The following is a 22,634-nucleotide window of genomic DNA, read 5'->3' as shown; positions in this document are numbered from 1 at the left end:
CCACAGTCACAGGCAGTGACTGCAAGTAGGTCTCCCAGCCCTGCAGGCAAGTAGATTCCAAAGGGAGGCTAAGCTGTGCATGGCAGCTCTCCCGCCAAATTCTCCTCTCTAAGAAATCCTTCTTCCTCCCTGAGGAGGACCCAGCAGAGGACAGCGACTGGCCAGCATTGTTCCTCTAATGCAGCCTTTCTGCAGGGAATTAGAAGGATGAGAAAACAAGTTACCCCCCGCCCCAGTACACACACACACACACGCGCGCGCGCACACACACACACACACACACACACACACACGGCAACTTACCTGCTGAGGAGATTGGCAGCAATAATTACTTTGTATTCTTCTTGGACATTTGCGTTGAGCCAGGCACTTGACCTGCCCTATCTCAAGTAATCCTCAGGCCACCCCAGGAGGCAGCGCTGTAATCATCCTCTGTCATGTCTGACAAAAGGGAGGCTCTGCAGCAGGGGCCTGGACCCGGGTCCTCCTGAACCCATAATTCTATGGTTCTGCGGTCCCAGCTTCTGGGCTTTTCCAGAAGAAACCTTTCCATCGGGCACTGATTTTGTTTGGAGGATCCTGGGGCTGCTGGGCACCATTGATCAGCCCTGAAAAAAGGCAGAAAAATACTCTGCTGCCTTGAAACCCGAAACATGAGCCTTATGTTGCAGGGGCCTGTCTCCGTGCTGCCTGGGGAGTTATAAAATATTAAAGATAAAGGATTCCTTTTCTGATGAAAGTTGGAAAACTTTCCTACTTCCTACGTCCTTGTCCTCTAAAGACTAGGAAATATTTGAGCAGTGGAAGCATCTAAAAATTCTACTCCTTAACAAAACCACTACTTTTGCAACTTATGAGCTAGTTTAAATGAATGACAAGGCTGAATTCACAGAACCGTTTTAAAATATTTTTGTTCCTGTCATGAATAACTGGTTACTATAAATGACACAGCTTTTTACTAAGTGAAAAACTTAGCATCTGAGTCAAAGGTTGTCTGTTTTGCTTTACACCCATTCCTGTGGGCAAACCAGGATGTACCAAAACCACAAGTATTTCCACCTTGTGGAAAACAAGTGTTAATTCAAATAATATTATACGTGCAACAAATAAGACCAGTCAAGTTAATAGACATCAGAGATTGAAGGTTATATTCCCACGACATAGCAATAATCTCTGACAGCAAATATTTGCAAGGGGTATTTGAGTGGCACAGTGTAAAATCTGCTTTTCTGCAGCTGTAGGAAAGGAAAGAACATTTTTTTTTCCTCCCGAACTTTCTTTCATCAGCAACTTTAAGGCCTAGTTTTTTTTCCCAAGCCTTGGAATTCCAAGGGTTAGAACAAGAGAAGAAAGGCAAGCCTGAGAGGCTCAAAGTTCACAATATGAAAAAAAGGGCAGAGTATGTAATTATTAATAAATAGAATATGGAACACGTAGTGTTTTGCATCTTCTGTATTGCATTTCAAGCTAGGATAACTAAAGTTTGCCCAGTAGTTGCTCTTTAGGGAGCTGCTTTAAAGGAAAGATAAGAATGATCAATGACAAGGGTCCCACACTGCCATCTCTATAGGGCCAGGCAGGTTGTATAAATGAATGAAACGGGCTCAGTGTAAAACAATAGAGAATGGCAGGGACTATAGCAGACTGGTGAGCGCTTGCCTGATTTGTTTGTGGTACATTATACTCTTGCCATCCCAGTGAATTCTGGGAGAGAATGGTGAGAGAGAGAGAGAGGTCGCTAAAGGGAGGAAAAACTAGCAATCTGGGGAGCAGGCAGGGGGCCGGTTGAAGGTGGACAGTGGGAGTGAGAGAGAGGGAGCAGAGGGAGGCGGGTTGCTGAGGAGAGGGAGAAAGTCATTCTGAACTCTTAACAGTCTTTAAAGCCAGGGGAGGAGTGAGATTTAGTCAACCCTGAGGCCTTTCCCTGTAGCCTCCCTTCCCTTTACCTGGGTAGTTTTAGAAGTTTGAGTTGTCATGTTGTTTTGTTTTGTTTTTTTTTAATAAAAAATTTTAAAGATAGTGGGATTACGGATGACTTTGACTTTTTTTAATGCTTTTTTGGCGTGTTTTAAATTAAAACTTCATTATGGGATGAGGCGTGGGAGCTGTGTGTGCTACAGAAAACTATGAGTGCTGGACCAGCAAGACCACTATCTGAAGCAGCACAGGGAGCGAGGGGCCATCTCACCTTCGAGGGCTAAGTGAGGACAATCAGCCAGGAAGGCCAACTCTGGGTCCAAGTTGCAGCAGGGTCTGAGCTAACATGGCGCCGGGCCAGGGTCCAAGTTGCAGTCTGACAGGGTGGGCTCAAAAGCTGGGGGGTCACGGCCCCCGTGATCCAGGGGGATTGGCCCCTGTCCTCAGTGGTGGAGAAGAACCTAAACCCAGCCATTGGAAGTGGCTGGAGTTTCATTTCAGGACAGACCTTTAACCCCTGGGGAAGGCCCTGTCGACAACAAGCAAGTCCCCAAGCTAAGAAGGAGCCTGATGGCCTTGGCAGACCCCAAGGACAAGACTCTGAAGCAAGGGTCAAGGCATTCTTTCATTCATTCAAAAAGTACTAATTGAGCATCTATTATAACGGTCATGTTTATTTAGGGATAGTATGTCAGCCAATTTACTAAATGCTTTACATAAATTAATTCATCGAGTGCTCATTGGAACTCTACGATGTAGGTATGTAATACATATTACCATTTCCATTTTACAGAAGGGAAGCTGAGGCGCAAAGTGGTTCAATAACTTGCCCAAGGTCACACAGCTGAGATTTCTGGCTTCAGAGCCCACACTCTTACTATATAGTCTACTTTCCTTCTATGCTAGACACAGAGGAAAGGATATGAAAATGACAGGCAAGGCTCTGCCCTCCCAGAGCATGCGGGCCAGAGGGAGAGGTAGACAAAGCGTGGGTACACTGTAGTGATGAGGCTACACCAGAGCCAGTACCAGCACTAGGAGAGCACAGCTAGAGGATGCTGGGTTAGCCTGGGATGGGCGGGGAAATCGGGCATGGCTAAGAGTGTGTCTGCGCTGCAGCTTGAAGACCACGTGGGGGTATGCCAGGTTTCGAAGGGCTTGCAAGAGTGTTCTAGGTAGAAGGAACATCACGTACAGAGGCCCAGAGGTGACAAAGCACATAGTACCAATGGAGAACTGAGAGCAGCCACATGTGGCCCAGGCACACATACAGTTTGACAGGGGAATGTGACTAGGGAGAAGCCGGAGGAGGCAGCAGGTGCCCCTCACAAGGAGCCCTGTTAAGAAGTTTAGACTCTATCCTGGGGGTGCTAGGGAGCTATTGAAAGGCTTATAGCAGAGGAGGGATGTGATCAGGTCTGTTTTTAGGAAGGATGACGCTGCGGTGAGGTGGACCTTTGGATTGAGGGCACTGAGATTAGAGGCAGAGACCCACAGAGGCTCCTGCAAGTCCCCAGACAAGAGATGATGTAGCTCAAGTGACATCAGTGGCAAAGGGGGTGGAGAGAAGTGGGGGACTCAAGAAACACGGAGGAGGAAGAAAGGACAGTGTGCGTGGTAGACGAGATCTGGGTGAACCCAGGAGAGGAGGGTGTCCTGTTGCCTTTGGACCCCTGGCTTGGTCTACTGATAGATGGTGGTGCCAGCTACAGGGACAAGAGGCACTGGGCAAGGAACGGTTTGCTCTTTTTCACATGATCTAGGAATTTGGTAGGTCCTCAGACTCAAGAACTTGAGTAATCTTCAATTTAGAGACTCATTAAGGTCCGCCCTGAACTGGCGGAATAGGTGACCTAACGGGCAGCCCCACCAGAGGTCAGAGCCATATTGCCCTCTTGCCTAGGTTGGGATGGATTTAGAAACTGAGCAAGGTGGAGCCTAGTAGGGATAGGAGTGGGCAGGGGGGTGTCGATGGGTGTTCTCAACAAGGCAGAAATGCTGAGCAGGGGACAGAGTAGCATCTTCAGCAGCCCCATGTCTAAATGGCTAAAATGACAGGCAAATTGGAAGATCCTAGTGCTGATCAGAATGTCTGCGTTCAAATCCTGGCTTCTCCACCTGCCACCATAACTTCTCTGTGTCTCAGTTGTCTCGATTAAACACCTGACAGCGGTCCCTGTCTCCCAGAACTGAATGAGCTTACATGTGTCTGTGCCAGCTTGCATGGTGCCTGGCACATCGTAAGTGCTCAGTAAGTACTAGTTATATCTTTGTTATTATTGGAGATGAGGGCAGGGGGAGGGGGGAATGGCTCATTTTTCACTGACCCAGGGAAAGGGCTTGGATTTCAGATTACCTGGAACACAGTGGCAAAGGGACAGCTTTTCTCAACCAATTCCATCAGGCAGGGAGGACACTGAGCCCAAGAATGACAGATGAAAGTGGGGTGGGTACATTCTTAGAAGCAAGGAGGACAGGTGTTTACCTTTCACACCTGAAAGTCATCTGAATTCAGGCTGTGGGTGAGTCTTCTATGGGGAAATGTTACTTTTAATCACAAATAAACTATGAAGAGTTCCTATGAAAAACTGAATTTTAGCAAGTCGAGTGTTCCTTTGATTGATTCTGGCTCCTGTGGGGTCACTGTCTCTTAGTGGCACTTTCCAAAAGAGGAATCCAAACTTCACCTTTCTCTTTGCTAAAGCTACCTTTTTTCCCTGTCTGACTCTAGACCCTCATTTTCTCAACAATAAAGAAATGTCTGATGTAACCTTTCTGGTAGAAGGAAGACCGTTTTATGCTCACCGAGTGCTGTTATTTACAGCCTCTCCAAGGTAAGTGTCATCACTTGGGAAAGCAGCTGAGTTATGAGTGAGGCTGTTGCTATTACTATTCTCTGAAGTTCAATTTTGGTGGTATCTTCACTAGACTGGCAGATTATCTTCTCAAAATCAAGGATTCAAGAATATAAGGCATTTGTACATCGTGTTCATAGCCACATTATTCACAGTAGCCGAAAGGTAGAAGCAGCCCGAGTGTCCATCAGCGGATGAATGAGTCAGTGCAATGTGGTAGACACATACATTATTCAGCCTTGAAAAGAAAGGCAATTCTGGTACATGCTACAACATGAATGAACCTTGGGGACGTTACTCAAAGTGAAACGAGCCAGTCACAAAAAGACAAATTCTGTATGATTCCGTTTATATGAATAGACAGATTCATAGAGGCAGAAAGTAGAATGGTGGTTGCCAGGGACTATGGGGAGTGGGGAATGGAGGCAGGGAGGATGGGGGAGGCGACCAGGGCGAGCAGAGGGTAAGGAATGGGGATTTATTGATTAATGGGCACAGAGTCAGTTCTAAAGATTGGTTGCACAACATTGTGAATATACTTAACGTTAAACTTAAAAATAGTTTAGGATGGTAAACTTTATGTTATGCTTTTTGTTTACAATAAGAGGAGATATACAGGGCAGCCAGCAGCATCAACGGCAGCACTTTTGTGTGACTTTGACAAGGTGCCCGTTCTTCTAGGCAGATAGAGAGCACTTGGGAGGCGGAGCTCGGTGAGTTCACAGACTGGATCTTAGCTCCCTCAGCCAGGTGCCTGGTGCAGCGCACAACGCAAAGCCTCACACACAGCAGACATGACAGGCCTGCTGTCCAAATGCCAGGGAACTTTAGCGTGAGCCACTGACATACAAAGGTCCTGAGCCACACTTTCCCTTAACTGTGGAATTGACAGCAGCGTAACACCTTCCTGCCAGCCCGGCCACTGCCCTTTCTCTTTTCGATTTGGGACGAGATGGTGGTTGACCCTTTAGAACTACGTGATGCAAGGACCTGAATAGGATCAGGGAAGCTGGGCAAAGGAGAGAATGATGCCGAAATGAGAAAGAGGCAGGTGACCAGGGCGAGCGGAGGCTGAGGGCACTGGGAACTCAGGAGCGGAATCCACGTCCAGGAAGTTTGCTAAGGAATGAGTGTGATCAGCACTCCCTGGATCCTAAAAGCATCCTGGCATCTACAGTACCCACCCGTGCCAACAAACTACAAACCCTAGATGTCTGCTTTGCCACCGCAAGAATAATACACTGTCCCTTGCATAGTTCCCAGTTGCAACACTGTAGAAAAACCAGACCAGTATTATATCGATGTTAATTTCTCAGTTTTGACAAAAGTCCTACGGCTGTGTGGGATGTTAGCACTGGGGGACGGTGCGGGGAGGGTAAACGAGAACTCTCCGTAGTATCTTCGATACTTTTCTGTAAATATATAATTATTTTAAAATTAAAAGTTTAATTTAAAAAAAACTCCAGAGAGCTTATTCCCAAGTATGTTGAATATCGGTGTGTTCCAATGACAGGGTCTCTACCCTCAAGGAGCGTATAGTTTAGTCAGTGGCAGGAAGGTGCATTTGAAACCCCAGACAGAAGGTCGGCCATAGGCATATTATTAGGTAATCAACATGATTAAATACCTACGATGTATCACGTCCAGATTGACCTTGGCTCTGAGGATGCAGCAGAGACAGAAACGGCAGAAGTCCCTGCCCTCCTGGAGCAAAAGTCGTGTGGGTGGAGGGCGGACAGGACCAGAGAGAGAGGTGGGCACCAGAGGAAGGCGTGAAGCCTGAGCTCGGGAAAGACTCCACGAAGGAGACGGCCTTTGCGACGGGCCCCGCGAGGCGGAAGGGTTTAAAAGGCATTCGTTCTTTTCCAATCACCTGCTTGGAAAAGAAAGTTGCTTTTTTTTTTTTTTTTAACTTGAGTGTTAACTTCAAATTGGATTATGGAATCACACCAAGAGGAAGAATTAAACGAAGACACCTACAGATATGTCACTGTCGTATGCCACGCAGGGGCGATAAAAGAGCCGAGCTTCTTGCTAGCCGTGGATGCGTTTGTGAGCCTTGTTCTCTGTTTTTGTGTTCTTGTTCAGGTTCAAAGCGCTTCTCTCCAGCAAACCCACAAACGACAGCACCTGTATAGAGATCGGTTATGTGAAGTACCCCATCTTTCAGGTGAGTTCCTGCAGGGGCCCGAAACACCGCAGTAGTGGGCACAGGGCACAGGTGGTTCCCTTCGGTCCTTGGCCTGCAAATTAGCCACTGCGACACATCGTAAGTCCCCGGCAGTCTGGGCCCCCCTCCTCACACCGCCCTTCCCATTTACCGTCTAGTCATTCCTACAGTATTACTTGAGCACCTACTATGTGCCTGACACTGTGCTGGGATGTGGGGACACAGGATAAAAAACAATCCTCTCCTGGGGACTCACAGTCCAGAAAGGATAACTCTGAGTAATTACTTAATTATAGTATAATGTGGGGTGTGAGGGAGAGAGAGGGGTGAGCCAATGTGCTGTGGCAGCTCAGACCAGAGAAATGGCAGAAGGCTTCCTGGATGAGGTGTTAGCTGAAATACTGAAGGCTCTGGAGAAGTCTATGAGCCATAGGAAAGATTCGGGCTTAAGAAAGCGGGGACAGGTGTGAAGTCCCAGAACTGTGCTTGAGTTTAGCGTGATCAGGGATCCAGTGTCATCTCAACATTGATCCAAACCTAACATAAACCTAACGTAAGTAGAAAAGGAAGGTGTCTTTGTCAAAGGCCAGATGACGTGACGATGTCTCTTTCCATTCGGGCGAAGTCTATGCCGCTGACGATGGGTGTTGGTTTATGTGGCATCTCTGAGGGGGCACCACAGCTTTCTTCCCTTTTCCACCTGCCTTCATGCCTGATTCATAAGTCCTGCCCCACAAGGTCAATTTTGCAGCTAATAGCAATTCACCACCCCACCCCACCCCCCGCCCAAGCCGGCTTTGCAGAGCTCAGAGCCCTGTGTCTAGAGCTCAGTCTCATCCAGAGCAGGAAGCCTGGTGGCCTGCAGAGGAGGGCGCGGTCCCTCAGTATCATCCTCCCACCAGCCAGGCTTGCTAAGCCAACGGGGGTGTCCTGGGGATGGAGTTCATAGGATTCTGAACAGGACCTTGTTTCCCGTGGTTCAGTTCCAGAAAGGCAGCCCTGGAAAGAGTATACACATGAGTAAGACTCAGGCCAGCCCTCAGCCGACTCACGTTCTGGGAGGGTTGATGAGACAGCTCAGAGATAAGCAGGAGGCAAGGCTGGCCTTGACTGAAGTCATGAGTAGAGGTCCTGATCTAGACCTTGAAGGACAGAACTGCAGTCCAGGACTTAAATGCTGCATTTCCCTGTTTAAACAGCTGTTCTCGTTTCAAATCAGTGCTGCATTTCCCTGTTTAAACAGCTGTGTTCTCGTTTCAAATCAGTGTCCCTCATGTGACCTTGCACAAATCACACAATCTTTCTGAGCCTAAGTTTCCTCATCTAGTGGGTGAGAGAGAGAATGTGTTCCAGGGGGAGCAACATCATAAACAAAGGCACAAAAGTGGGAAGTCATGGGGTATGATTGAGGGAAAGTGATTATCAGTCCGTCAGCTGGGTTTTAAGGTATATTGGAGACTGAAAAGACACATTGGGACCACACAGTATGAGCCAAGTGGGGAGAAGGCAGACCAGGTGCTGGTTCTTCCCTCCACCATTGACCCAAGTACCCCAGATCCTGCTGTTCTACAGGCTGCCAGAAAAACGCCATGCCCTCTCACTAGCCTCTAAAGCCTGTTGAGGGGCCTGTATTTCCACCATTAGAGATGCACTCCTTTGGTTATGTTGAAACTTCAAAATGATCTTTCCCAAATAACCCTGGGCAAGACACTCATTTCTCCGAGCCTCATTTTCTCCATTTTTAACAAGTCGATGATCATCACCTCTGTGCTGCTGGTTCCTACAGAGATTAGCAAGTAGGACAACGTGAGGAAACACCCAACTTGGCATCTGGGGCTTCACAGTGATTTTTAAGTGGGTTGTTTTTCTAAGCCGTAACTGATTAACCACCACCCTGCTAAGCACATGATCCTGGAGAACAGGTTACTTTGGACTAAGCATTGCAGAAGGGATGAAGTAGGTTCCCAAAGCCAAGGCCAGCCTGGGGGAGCTATTCTACTGGAGTAGGGGGCACACAGAAAGGATGCTGGAGCCCCAAGGTGGCACTGGGGAGCTGGCACACCCCCAGACATCCAAGTGCCTGGCCCCCTTGTCCTCACTCCAACCTGTCACCACATTTTCTATTGAGAGCAAAGTGGCCTCGGCCATTTCTGGAAAGGATGCTGGAGCCCCAAGGTGGCACTGGGGAGTTGGCACACCCCCAGACATCCAAGTGCTTGGTTCCCCCTTGTCCTCACTCCAACCTGTCACCATATTTTCTACTGAGAGCGAAGTGGCCTCGGCCATTTCTAGAATGGCTGCAGTACTTGTTTTGAAAGTTCCCATGAAAGTGCTAATTGGTTTTAGGGTTAGAGATGGGGAAACCTTTATGGGGCTCTAACCATAAATGAGGCATTGACCTCTGCTTGCCTGCCCTGATCTGGATTATTCTTGCCATTTTTAGAGATGGAGAAACGGAGGCCCAGAGACCTTAAGCGATGTACCCCAAGTGCTAATTAGTGACAGCAAGGATTTGAACCCAGTCTCTCTGGTGCCCAGGCCTAGGCACTTGGTTCTTTCGTAAGTGGGAACAAAGATGAGAACAGCTCCCATTTCTTGAGCGCTAGCTATGTGTAAGCCTCGAAGCCGGAGGTTCTTCCCTTCGGCTGCATGTTAGAATCACCTGGGGGAAACTCCCAAGGTCCTGGCCATAAATCAGACCAATTAGATCAGGATCTGGCGGGGCCCTTGCATCAGCATTTTGAAGTCTGTGCCCTCCTCCTGTTATTCCAGTGTGCAGCCCAGGTGGAGACCCAGTGCTCTAAGTTATAACAGTTCTCCAACTTCAGCAGGCATCAAAACCCCAGAGAGGCAGGGATGCTTGTTAAAACACAGAAAACTTGTTAAAATGCAGATCCCTGGGCCCAGCCCCCAGAATTCCTCATTCTACAAGCCTTGGGTGGGGCCTGAGAATTTGCATTTCGTACGAGAACCCAGGTGATGCTGGTGCTGCTGGTCCAGGGACCCCGCTCTGAGAACCAGTGCTGGTCCCGTCTCTCTCAATCCTTCCAGCTGCCCCTCTGGGTAGCTCTTCACCTTACAGACAAGACTTAGATTCAGAGAAGTGAAGGAAGTGGCCCAAGCTCCCACTGACCATCACAGCCAACCTGAGGTTCACGCCTCAGCTTGAGACCACAGAGCCTCGAGCTCCTGTACCTGGCAGGGAAGGTTGAGCAGACCCTGAGGACTTTCCCCTGTGCCTGCCTCCTTCCCCATAAAACAAGAAAAGCCTCATTTGTGGCGTGAAATAGGCCAAGTCAGGCCGAATCCAACCCAGAAGGAGGCTCCCAGGGCCCTGTTCACTTCACTCCCGTGCTGACAGAAGAATTTTAGTAAATGAGGCTGCTTTTGAGTTTCCTGCCCCCAAGACTGTTTAACATCACACTCAGGCAAGAGCCAGACGCAGCTGAGGCTGCACCTGGACGTGGGGCCTCCTGGAGGCTGTGGATGCCATTTGAATTCCTACTTCAAGCAGGTTAGCGGCTGCCAAGAAAAATAACTCCATAAACAGGACTTCCAGCCTAATGACGGGTTGTTTCGCCCCTCGCTGGAAAGGCTTGTGTTGGCAGAGTGTGACGGGGGCATGGGACAGCCTAATTTAAATTCCATTGGCCCCAGGATTTCCATCAAGGAGCAGCATTTCAAGTCCATGGCCCAACTTGGAGTGAATGAGATAACATGGTGAAAAAGTTTTGTCACTGGAGAAGCCCTGTGTTTGGGGCGGTTATTATTAAGGCTGTTATTATTATTGGTTTGGGCTTTATAAAAGAGAGGTGCTGGGGAATAAATTGATTTGAATAAGGCTTTAAGATGATTATGCCTGTGTGCCACTGACGCTTTGCTTACTGGGTCCTTTCTTCCAGCTGGTCATGCAGTATCTCTACTACGGGGGCCCAGAGTCACTTCTCATTAAAAACAACGAGATAATGGAGGTAAGGAAGTCATCCTGTCTTGGTAGAGAGGACCTCTGTGAACTCAGGTGACAGGCTCACTTTGGCAGGTGGAGGGTACCCTGTGCTGAGTTTCCAGTTGGATGCAGGCTTTGGGATCCTGCCTGACTCTTAGATCTCTCAAACAAGAAGCTTCTCCACACCCCCTAGAAGGCTGCGGTGTTTGCTGCACTAGCTGAATCCTTTTCAGTAGCAGCTGAGTCAAAACCCAATGTAACTGGCTTTGGAGGCGTGGGGTAAAGGAAATTTACTGAAGAGGCTGAGGCTGCAAACACAGCTGGGGTTTAAATACCATCATCAGGAACTATCCTTGAAGACCTCTCCTCCCTGTCATTTGTGAGAGATTTATACCGTCTGAAAACCTTCCTCCAATCACAGCACTGTCCACTGACCAGCAGCCGAGAGCAACTTACAAAGCTCCCGTGGCTTCCCTCAGGTTGAGCGTCCCTCACTCCTGCAGCGTGGCACCTGGCTGTCTGCTGTCTCCAGCATGCCTTTGGTCATTCAGTCTGTTCTGGGGGACTCGTTCCTTCTCTTTTCTGTCCAAGGCTAAGATTTCCCCCGCTTCTTCCTAAAAGCGGAACCTTTGTTGATTTTCCTGCTCCAAGCTGGGAGCTTTGAACCAGAAACCAAAATCACTCCGATAATCCTGAGCCAAAAAGCCAGGACGCCGTCCAGGTGTCTGAAGTCCAGGGTGCCTGGCAGGTCTGAGATATCAGTTCACAAGGTGACCCCACGCAGGCGTTATACGTGGACTCTGGGCCAGACTGCGTTTAAATCCAAGCTCTGCCCCTTCTGAGCTGTGTGATCTGGGACAAGTTATCAACCTCTCTGAGCCTCAGTTTCCACACCTGTAAAATGGGGGTGAATATATCCACCTCATTGGGTTTTCCGGATTTTAAGTTTGTGTGTGTGAGGTGCTGAGAACAACGCCTGGCACACGGTGGGTGCCGTGCGGCTGTGCACTCATCGTGTGGCCCATTGATCCCTTTTCTTTGCTCTGTGGAGTTCTTGCTTTAGCTTTCTTCCCCTCCCCCAAGCCTGTTGCTCTCTAGCACACATTTGTCAAGCATCTCCCTGGCCACCTGCCGTGCTCAGGGCCAGGGTCTAGCGGTGATGCAAACAGAGCTCCCTGCCCTCCTGGACTCTGGGGAGCGCGACAGGCATGACATCGTGTCTGGCGTGCGAAGAGCTGTGAAGAAGAGAAAGACGGGGCGCAGACAGTGATGGAGGGAGGCGACCTGAGGTGGGTCGGTCTGGGAGGCTTCTCTGAGCAGGTGGTATTTGAGTGGCTACCTGGAGGAACACAGGGAGCGAGCCACCTTGATATTCATCCTGCTAAATAATACCATTCACCCTTGTTTCTGGACAGAACAATTATAGGCATTTTTGCTTGACCTCTGGCTATAACAGATGTGAATGTGGTTGACTTCCACTCCACCCCTCCCCTCTGCCGTTAACTCCCACGATAGTTCCATCTCTGTGTCTTCTTCCTCTAGCGTTACCTGGTGCTTTAAAGTGACAGTACCGCCCCTATTTCCAGTCCTTTCACCTTGGGACAGGTGGAAGATGAGGGTTTTTCTCACCTGTCGTTCCTTTCCTTCCACCTCCCAACCTCTAACAGGCTCTTTTTATGGTTTTCAGCTTCTGTCTGCGGCTAAATTTTTTCAGCTGGAGGCTTTGCAGCGACACTGTGAGATTATCTGTGCAAAAGGCATCAACACGGACAACTGTGTGGATATTTACAACCACGCCAAGGTAATCCACCCACCCTCGCTGCCCCGAGCTTATACCACACACTCACGTTCGCAGACACACTGAGTCCGGCGGAGAGCGGATGATGGGCCGGCTCAGTTGTGCTTGACCCACCTGCACGCCTCCCAAAGTCTGCTTTCCACTCGAGAAAAGGTCTTTCCCTCCATCCCTCCCCTCCAGACTACATTGAAAGCAGAAACCCAGAAGTTTCCAAAGCAGAGTTGTTCTCACACAGTGCTTCCCAAACCCTACTATGCATATGTGAACCACACTGCAGACTGACTCAGCCTGCCAGGGGTGGGCCCCTGGTTCCATGTTTCTAACAAGCTCCCAGAGTAAGTCTTTTCTGCTGGTGTAAGTCACACCTTGAGTAGCAAGGTTCTGGAAAGTGTGGCTCCAATCCGGCAACATCAGCACCATCAGGAAATTAGAAATGTGAATACTAGGGCCCCACCCCAGACCTATGGAATCCCAACCTCGGGGTGAGGCCCAGTCACCTGTGGCTTCATAAGCCCTCCAGGTGATGCTGGTGCATGCTCGACAGTGAGAACTTGAGAACTGCTATTCTCGATCTGTGGTTCCCAGCACTGTTGCCCAGGAGAATCACCTGGGCTCTCACCTAAAATCTCTATGCCTGGGACCTGTCACACAGCAGCCAAATCAAGCTTTAGGGGTGGAGCCTGGGAAAAGGTATTTTTTTAAAAGCTACCCAGGTGATTCTCGAATGTGGCCAAGGTTGAGAACTGGTTGTCACCCCTGGAGGGATCCATGGATAGGTAGATCCAACATCTGACTACTAATCAGAATCACCTGGGGAGAATTTGAAGATCTCTTTCCCCTACCCCCACCTCAATGACCCCAGCAGTATCCCTGCAGTGGGACAAAGGAATCTGTATTTTTAACAAAATCTCAAGGTGACCGTTGTGATTTCAGCCCTAAGACTGGTCTTCACTTCCCATTTTCTGGAACCATTGATTTCATCCAATTCATTTCACAAGTGGGGGTACTGGAACCAAGAGGATTAAAATAATTTGCCCATATGCCACTCATTTTGTTTTACGTGCTCAGGACAGGGGATTAACATTCGCTAGGAAGAAACAATGAAATAAGATCAGGAATTAATGTAAAACAAACAAACAAACAACCTTTCTTCTGTATACCTGGAGCTCAGTACCCTCGCCTCTGACATCCGTGGCTCTAGAGAGAACTGATGTGAATAATGCTCTCATTGCCTGTTGTGAAAAATCAGGTTACATTTGAGACGTTATTTTCTGTCTTAAGCCAACATTCAAAGAGCACTTGGAATGTGCAGGCACCTGTGCTAAGAGCCTTACCGCACCATTTTTTTTAATCCTCACCACAACTCTTTAAGGTAAATGCTGTCATTAGTCCCAAGTCATAATAAGGAAGGTGAGGCCCAGAGAGGTGAAGTAACTTGCTGGAGGTCACACAGCTATTACCGAGACTTTTTTGTTGAAGGAAAGTATACATGACGTGAAATTTACAGTTTCTTCTAATTCTTAGTGTACCATTCGGTGGCATTAAATACATTTGCATTGTCGTGCAGCCATCACCAGCACCCACCTCCAGACGTTTTCATCTTCCCAAACTGAATCTCTCGTCCCCATTGAACAGTAATTCCCCATTTCGCTCCCCGCCCAGCCCCTGGAAACCACCGTTTTTCTGTCCCTATCAATTTGACCGTTCTGGGTACCTCATATGAGTGGAATCACACAGTATCTGTCCTTTCATAACTGGCTTATTTCATTTAGCACCGTGTCCTCAAGGTACAGTCATGTTGTACCATGTGTCAGAATCACATTTTTTGAGGCTGAATAATATTCCATTGCGTGCATAGATCACATTGTGTTTTTCCACTCATCCATCAGCGGACACTTAGGTCGCTTCCACCACCTTTTGGCTGTCGTGCATAATGCTGCTGTGAACATGGGTGGACACATATCTGTTTGAGTCCCCGCTTTCACTTCTTTGGGGTGTATACCCAGAAGTATAAACCTAGATTTGTCTCACTCCAGACCATAGGTTCTTAACCTCGTGTTTACTGTCTGGCCTAAAAAATGTGTGCAATATTTGTAATAATCCTTGATACTCAAAAAATATTTTTGATTGGTCATCAATAAATCCAAAAGTACAGTCAGGCTACTTCCTACACACACACACACACACACACACACACACACACACACACACACCTATACACACACATACACGCTATTTTGGTTAAGTGAGGGTTTTACCAATATCTGGTTTCTCAGGACACAGCATTTTTTATCTTAAACTGATCACTTTTCAGAAAAGCATTTAGAAAGACTCTCTCTACACAGGAAGAGAAACTGATTAGTCTGTGCTTCTCCACCCACCCGCCCTGGACATAGACACTCAAATTTACCTATGAACCCCACACCTACAAGTGGCTTTGCAGTGACCTGTCACCTTGGCAGTAAGGCCTGTGTTCCAAAATCCCACTTGAATCACTTCAGGCTCCTTGAAAGGCAGCTTCTTTAGCTATCTTGTTATTTTAAAAACGCAGCCAATGCACGACGAGCCCCAGCTGGGAGCACGTTTGTGCTACAAGCTTCGAACACCATGGCAGAGAAATGTCTCTTTCACTTCTGTACCTTGCAGCCAGAGCTTCACCTCTTACAGACAGACACCAGCCTCAGCCTCCCAGGCCACACTCTGGAGTGTTTCCAGCGTAAACATCTGCCCTCCATGACATGAGCGTGGAGGGTGGGGCAATGCCAGCAGCCCTGGCCTTTCTGTGCCCCGCTTCTCCTACGCTGTGGATACTGCAGCCCCCACTATGATCACGTGCCATGTGGAATCTATTACTGACCGACTGTGCTGCACACTGAGGCTGATTTAGGAAAAAGAGATGGAAAAGAAAGAAACCAACACTTAGTTTGGAACCCAAGGAAATGCAGCCATTTAGATGCCAACAACCACATTCCAAATGTCAGCAAGCTCCTCCCACCCTCTCCTCAGCGGCGTTATCCCTGTCCTGCACCTAACTGGGACAGCCGTGGGATTTTACACAGCGGAGAAGCCCATCCCATAAATGCTCGGCTTAGCTGCCCTTTGTTACCTAGCAAAGCTGTCCCGAACTATTCGATTCTGAAAAAGAGACCCTGGAGCTTCTGATAGCCCTGCCAGGGTATCTTTCAACTCGAGAAAAAGCACAAGCTAGTTCATAAAATCGAATATAAGCAAATACAATGAACTCAGCAGTGCACCATGATAGAAAGAACACCGGGGATTCATTCACTAATGTTTATCGGGCACCCGCTACTTACCAAGAACTGTATTCATCAGAATGAGAATTAGTGAGACATGCTTTCTGCCCTTGAAAAACTTATAGTCTAGGACAGGGGTCAGCAAACCTGAGCCAGATAAACATTTTCGTAAAAGCCATACGATATCTTTTGTACCTACTCAAGTCTGCCACTATTGTGCAAAAGCAGCCCCAGATGATATATAAATGAATGGGTGTGGCTGTGTTCCAATAAAACTTTATTTACAAAACAGGTGAAGGCCAGATTCGGCCCATAGGCCTGTAATTTGTCAGTCATTGGTGTAGGAGATCAGAGTTCCAGTCCCAATTCTGTCAGTAATTAGCTGTGTGGAGACAGGGAATTATCTGGCATATAGTCACCATTCATTAGGAGACCACAGAATTACCTGCTGTGTCCCCAACCTAAATGCATGGCAGAGCATGGTTGCCTCTAGTCGGCCCTCCTCATTTTGCAGTTTGGGAAACTGAGGCCCAGAGAAGTGATTTGACTTGCACGAGATTGTACATGGTTTTTTGTTCACGTGTTTGTCCAAGCACTTTAGAAGAATTATTTTGTGTATGTGTGGTTACGCTGGTTTATAACCTTATGTAAGTTTCATGTGTACAACACGATAATTCGATATCTGTATACACCATACTGGTCACCACCAGTAATCTGGTTTCCACTCATCACCATGCAGTTGTCCCCTTTTACCCATTTCGCCCTCCCCCAAACCACTTCCCCCTGGTAACCACCAATCCGTTATATCTATATGTTCATTTTTGATTATTCACTTTTTTTTGTTTGTTTATATTCCATGTATGAGCAAAACCATATAGTTTTTGTCCTTTTCTGTCTGATTTATTTCACTTAACATAATAAAATCTTGAGGTTTATCTATGTTGTCCTAAATGGCAATATTTCATCCTTTTTATGGCTGAGTAGTATTCCATTGTGTATATGTACCACATCTTCTTTATCCATTTGTCTATTGATAGGCACTTATGTTGTTTCCATATCTTGGCTATTGTAAACAATGCTGCAGTGGATATAGAAGTGCATGTATCTTTTCAAATTAGTGTTTTCATATTCTTCAGATAAATTCCCAGAAGTGGAATCACTGGGGCATATGGTAGTTCTGTTATTTTTTGAGGAACTTCCATACTGTTTTCCATAGTGAATGCACCAATTTACATTCCTACCAGTAGTGCACAAGGGTTCCCTTTTCTTCATATGCTCTCTGACACTTATTTCTTGTCTTTTTGATAATAGCCATTCTAACGGGCATGAGCTGATACCTCATTGTGGTTTTGATTTGCATTTCTCTAATAATGTTGAACATCTTTTCATGTGCTCATTGGCCATCTTTATGTCTCCGTAGGGAAAATGTCTATTCAGATCCTCTGCCCATTTTTTTACTCAGGTTATTTTGTTGTTGTTGTATTGGTTGCACGTGATTTTTATGCAGACCATTGGGCGGTTGACTCAGTGCATTAGCACATGATGTAAATGAGTTCAAGGTTACAGGCCAGTTAGCTGAGCTGGATTCTGTAGGATACAGTCAACTCCTCTTATCATAACCTGGCCACCTACTTTGTACACACGGATCACTGGATATAAGTTACTGAGAAGGAGAGTTATAGTTTACATGTATAATGACAACTAACATTGAGTACTGATTACAATCAGCATTCTGAACAATCCATATAGTATCGCATTCAATCTCAACAACAGCTTATTAAGTATTATTATGATCCCCATTTGACAGATAGGAGTACTGAGGCACAGAATGATTAAATAACTTGCCCAACAGTAGATGGCTAGTAAGTGGCAAGTCTGGAATAAAAACTCCAGCAGATTTCACAGTCCCCCTCACCCCACCTTAGCTACCTTTCTAACCTGCCTCCTTTGCGTGTGATGGATGACAGAGTCCTGCTATAGATCATGTGCCGTTGAATCCCACCAATAGGTCTGTATTGCAGGAGTCATAATTCTCATTTTGAAAATGAGGAACCTAAAGCCAGAGGCCAAGTGACCCAGCCCTGGTCACATATTCAGAAAGGTGGGGGAGCCCCAACTGGAATTCAGGCCTCCCAGCTCATTCCACCATAGCCCTGTTGGCACCACTTCATCATCCCACCATTCTGCATCTAACGACTTAGAGTGCATCTCTGATCTGAAGGACAGACTATTAGAGTGTTCAGAAGGACGATTCGGCAGCTAAATAAAGCAGCAGGATGTCATCTCAAGGAGGGCTTAACAACTTCTGAGCACCTGGTTCATTGTCAGAGAGAGACCTACAAGCTTTGAAAACTGAAGGAAAGGTCTAAGACAGACCAAAGACCCACACGTCCACATTTGCTTCTGCATCTCAGACATGAATTCTTCCACCAAGCTTGTGACGTTAAATACCTACCTTCTGATTAGTGCCATCAGGCTAGAGGCAGGGCATCCTGAAGGTTAAGCACAGGCTTAAGGACTTGAATTACCAGGGTTCAGTTCCTAGTTCTGCCCTTGATATGTCGTGTGAGGTTTTGTAAGTTATTCTCTTGTCTTCATTTCCTCATCTGTAAATTGGAGGCAATAATAGTACCTGCCTCAAGGAAATTTGAAGATTGAATGGGATGATGCATGTGAAATGCCTAGTAAGGTGCCTGGCAAATCATAAGCTCTTGGTAAATGTTTGCCATTAGTTTCATTACTCTGAAAGTTAACTGTTCATTCACACCTTCAACCAACACTCATTAAATGTCTGCCATCTGCCAAGCCTTCTGCTTGAGCTTATAACAGTGAGCCAGGTCGACATAGTCCCTTCTATGTTGTTTCGTCTCTCAGGAACCTTGTCTCTAGATCAGTTTCTCAGCCTCAGCACTATTGACATCTTGGGCTGCATAAGCCTTCACTGTGGGGGTTGTCCTGTGTGTCGTGGGATGTTTAGCAGCACCCCTGGCTTCTACCCGTTAGACGCCAGTAGTGCACACACCACCACCACCCTGGTCGTAACAACCAAAAATAGCTCCAGATTTTCCAGATGTTCCCTGGGAGGCAGAATCGCCCCCACTTGAGAATCACCGCCCTAAATACAGGGACTAGGCAGGATTGCTGTGAGGAGAAAATGAGTTAATACTGGTAAAATGCTCAGAAGTATGTCCGCAACTCCATTCAAGTGACAGTGATCCACAGCGTTACAAAAGAACACAAAACCCAGTGGTTAAAACACTGAGCCTTGATTTAGCATACGAGTTGACTAGAAGACTAGAAGGTTCTTCTGGTCTCGGCAGGCCTCGCTCTGAGGGCAGCCGGCTGGTCAGCCGTGGCTGGCTTTGCTGGTCCTGGCTGGACTCTGTTGCTGGTTTCAGCTGGGTTGACTGCACTCAGTATCACGTGGTTCCTCACCTTCCATGCAGCCGGCTCGGGCTTTTTTGGTGGCAGAGGAAGGGTTCTTTTGGAGAGAGAGAGCCCAGAAGCAGGTCACAAGGCCAAGCAGTGAGAAACAGGCTGCAGCCCTTGGATGGAAGGAGCTGCAAGGTCACATCCCAAGAGTGTGAACACAGCAAAGGGAGGAGAATCACGGCCCCTTTTGCAGTCAGTCTACCTCAGTAGGTGTTCGCCATTATTAGATGAGACAACTACCAGGTCATTTCAGAAACATAACCATCTCCCGCTTCCTCTCCACTCTCTACAGTTCCTCGGAGTCACAGAGCTCTCAGCATATTGTGAAGGCTACTTTCTCAAAAACATGATGGTCCTCATTGAGAACGAAGCATTCAAGCAGCTCCTGTATGACAAAAATGGCGAGGGAACGGGCCAGGATGTGCTCCAGGACTTACAGAGGACGTTGGCCATCAGGATTCGGTCGATCCACTTGTCATCTTCCAAAGGTTCCATTGTATGAGGCGTCCAGTGCAAGGACTGCTCCCCGGGGACTTGCCAGTTCTGCTGCATTGGCTTCACACACATACAAATATCACCTGGCGTCTGTTTTTGGCTGGGCCAAGGAGCTGCCTCTACTGCCTCAGCTTCCCTTGGATAAGCAAATTCAGCTCCCATGTGCTTCTGTTGAAAAACGAAGGACATTCCACTGGTCTTGGGTTGTCAGAGCACAGCAGAGTCCAGAGCTTGAGGGTCATTGTGGGGCAGCCAAGCTAACCCCATTCGAAAGCACCCCTGGGGAGCCGAGCACCCACTGCGGATACCAGTGTCGAATGGATGGAGTGGGAACTGAAGGTCGTTTGGGTTTCAGGTTGACAGTTGGAGAACTTAACTCCCCTGAGCCTTTATTACACAGTAAGAATCTGAGTAGCTGCAGCTCAGCAAGAGTCAACCATGGTAGCAGCTTGGTGAGGCTGTTACCAATAATGAAGAAATAATTTGACAAATTTTTAGGGGTGGGAACTTTTTAAAATGTTCATAAAAAAAAAAAAACAGGGCAGCCTTGTAGTTTAAAATATATTTCTAAAGGCATAACAGTTCATTTTCAACTGAATCGTGTTTAGGGATCTGTGTTTTGAGGTTATTTTTTTCTTTTTCTTTAAAAAAAAAAAAAAATCAGTAAGTCACAGGTCCACAGTGTATAAACCTGCATCTGACGAGATATTGCTGATATTCTATACAAGGTGAAATAATAATCTTGCCTTAGTGATCATGGTTACACAAAAGAGGTGCACTGCCAATAATTATCTCTAACTCAGTAGTTGAAAACAACCTGCATGCTAATCGTGGTTTCGGGGTCAAAATAAAATAGCCCCACATAACGAAACATGCATTTGCATGGGCCTGAACCTGTGAAATGTTATGTTTGTGCTTCATTTTTGCCAAGGTAAAAATGTTCCATCACTTCTCGCTAAAAGTCCATTTGGTGAAGCAAACATATCTATTTCTTTTCCTAATTACGAATGATTCTGAGATGCTCTTTGCAGAAATGTGTTCATAGATGATGCTGAATGGGGGTTGGGGGGGAGCACGTCAGAGAATTTACTATTAATCCCAGAGGTTTCTCTGTATTCTCAGAAGATGTTAATAGTTTGTTACTAGCCAGAGAAAATGACTATGTTAGATTATTTTTAAAGATGAAACCTGTATGATAGGATGGATTCTTTCTGTATTCTGAGAGTGTACAGTATAGGGTTATCTATAATGAAAGTTTATATCGACAGGGTTTCATTTGCTCGGCCACATATGCTAAGCAAAAGATTGGTAAAGTGCCACAACATTCCAAATAATTTTTGAGTTGCTGCCTTTTTTCTCGTCCTTTAATTTGAAACCTAAATATATGCAGTAAAAACTAGGAGAATGACTTTTACCTTTGGGGACAGCAAAGTTTCGTCGATAAACCTATTTCCCAGCATGCCTTTGAGAAGTTGTGTGCGGACCCTAGATTTCAAAGGAGCTGCTGTTCATTCATCGTATTTGCTCCCTGAGCCACTGATCAGAGGACAGATGCTGTGTCCCTGTCTTACGCGTGCGACTCATGGACCACCCAGGCCACGTCTGTCTACAGTGCTGGCCATTCTGTGATGCTGATACACGAGGCCTCTCTTCCACTTGGTCATCTGCAAACCTACCCAGGCCCTACCATCAAATGAGGAAGGGGGAAATCTGCAGTGGAGTCCAAGTGACAGATATTCAGCACGCGCGAGACTTGTCACCGTCTCCTGCCTCCTGTGTGTCCTCAGAGATGCTGCGTGAATGTTCATATTGCAACTGACTTCCCCGTGAATGTCTAATGCTAGTTCAGGGCCGCTGGGCATTAACTTGTACAGTGGCAATCCCCCGATGGGCTTCTGTTATAGTTTGGTGTGCTTTCTCTGTCATTAAAAGAAATGATTTTCCCAAGCTGTGCATCTTTTGTATATATGAGTGAGCTTTTTAAAAAAAAAAATATTTTTTTGTTTAAGTATAGTTGATATACAATATTATATTAAGTATATTAGTTTCAGGTGTACAATATAGTGATTTGACATTTTTATACCTTACAATGTGATCACCCTACTAATTCCAGGAATCATCTGTCACCATGCAAACTTAGCACACTATTTTTGACTATATTCCCCTTGACCTTTTTCACCCATCCCCCCATTTCTGGTAACTGTCCCTTTGGTCTCTGAGAGCCTGCTTTTGTTTTGTTTATTTGTTTTTTAATTTCACATATAAGTGAAACGAGATAGTATTTGTCTTCCTCTGACTTATTTCACTTAGCATAACACTCTAGGTCCATTCATGTTATCCCAAATGGCAATATTTTCTCTTTTTTATGGCTGCGTAGTATTCCATTGTAGATATACATACCATGTCTTCTTATTCATTTGTCTGTCGATGGACACCTAGGTTGCCCCCATATCTTGGCTATTATAAATAATGCTGCAGTTCACATAGAGGTTAACATATCTTTTCAAATTAGTGTTTTTGTTTTCTTCAGATAAATACCTGGAAGTAGAAATGCTGGGTCACATGGTAGATACTATTTTCAGTTTTATGAGGAAACTCCATACTGTTTTCCATAGTGGCTGCACCGATTTGCAGTCCCACCAATAGTGCACAAGGGGTCCCTTTTCTCCACATCCTCGTTAACACACATGGTTTGTTGACTTTTTGATGATAGCCGTTCTGACTGGTGTGAGGCGATACCTCATTGGGATTTTGGTTTGTATTTCCC

General features: G+C 46.6%; 1 protein-coding gene across 1 annotated transcript in view; it reads left to right on the top strand.

Moving 5' to 3' along the window:
- Nucleotides 1-21,814, top strand: part of BTBD11 (BTB domain containing 11) — a 262,548-nt gene extending 240,734 nt beyond the window's left edge. The window contains exons 13-17 of the mRNA XM_006914511.3: nt 4,649-4,751; nt 6,861-6,942; nt 10,845-10,913; nt 12,576-12,689; nt 19,665-21,814. Coding sequence (XP_006914573.1) covers nt 4,649-4,751; nt 6,861-6,942; nt 10,845-10,913; nt 12,576-12,689; nt 19,665-19,874 — 578 coding nt within the window. The 3' untranslated portion in view covers nt 19,875-21,814. The remainder of the gene's footprint in view (nt 1-4,648; nt 4,752-6,860; nt 6,943-10,844; nt 10,914-12,575; nt 12,690-19,664) is intronic.
- Nucleotides 21,815-22,634: the final 820 nt, after the last annotated feature.

Source organism: Pteropus alecto, unplaced genomic scaffold (genome assembly GCF_000325575.1).
Source record: "Pteropus alecto unplaced genomic scaffold, ASM32557v1 scaffold94, whole genome shotgun sequence".
Lineage (NCBI taxonomy): Eukaryota > Metazoa > Chordata > Mammalia > Chiroptera > Pteropodidae > Pteropus > Pteropus alecto.
The sequence above is the reverse complement of the archived record's forward strand: the minus strand, read 5'-3'. Positions and strand labels throughout refer to the sequence as shown.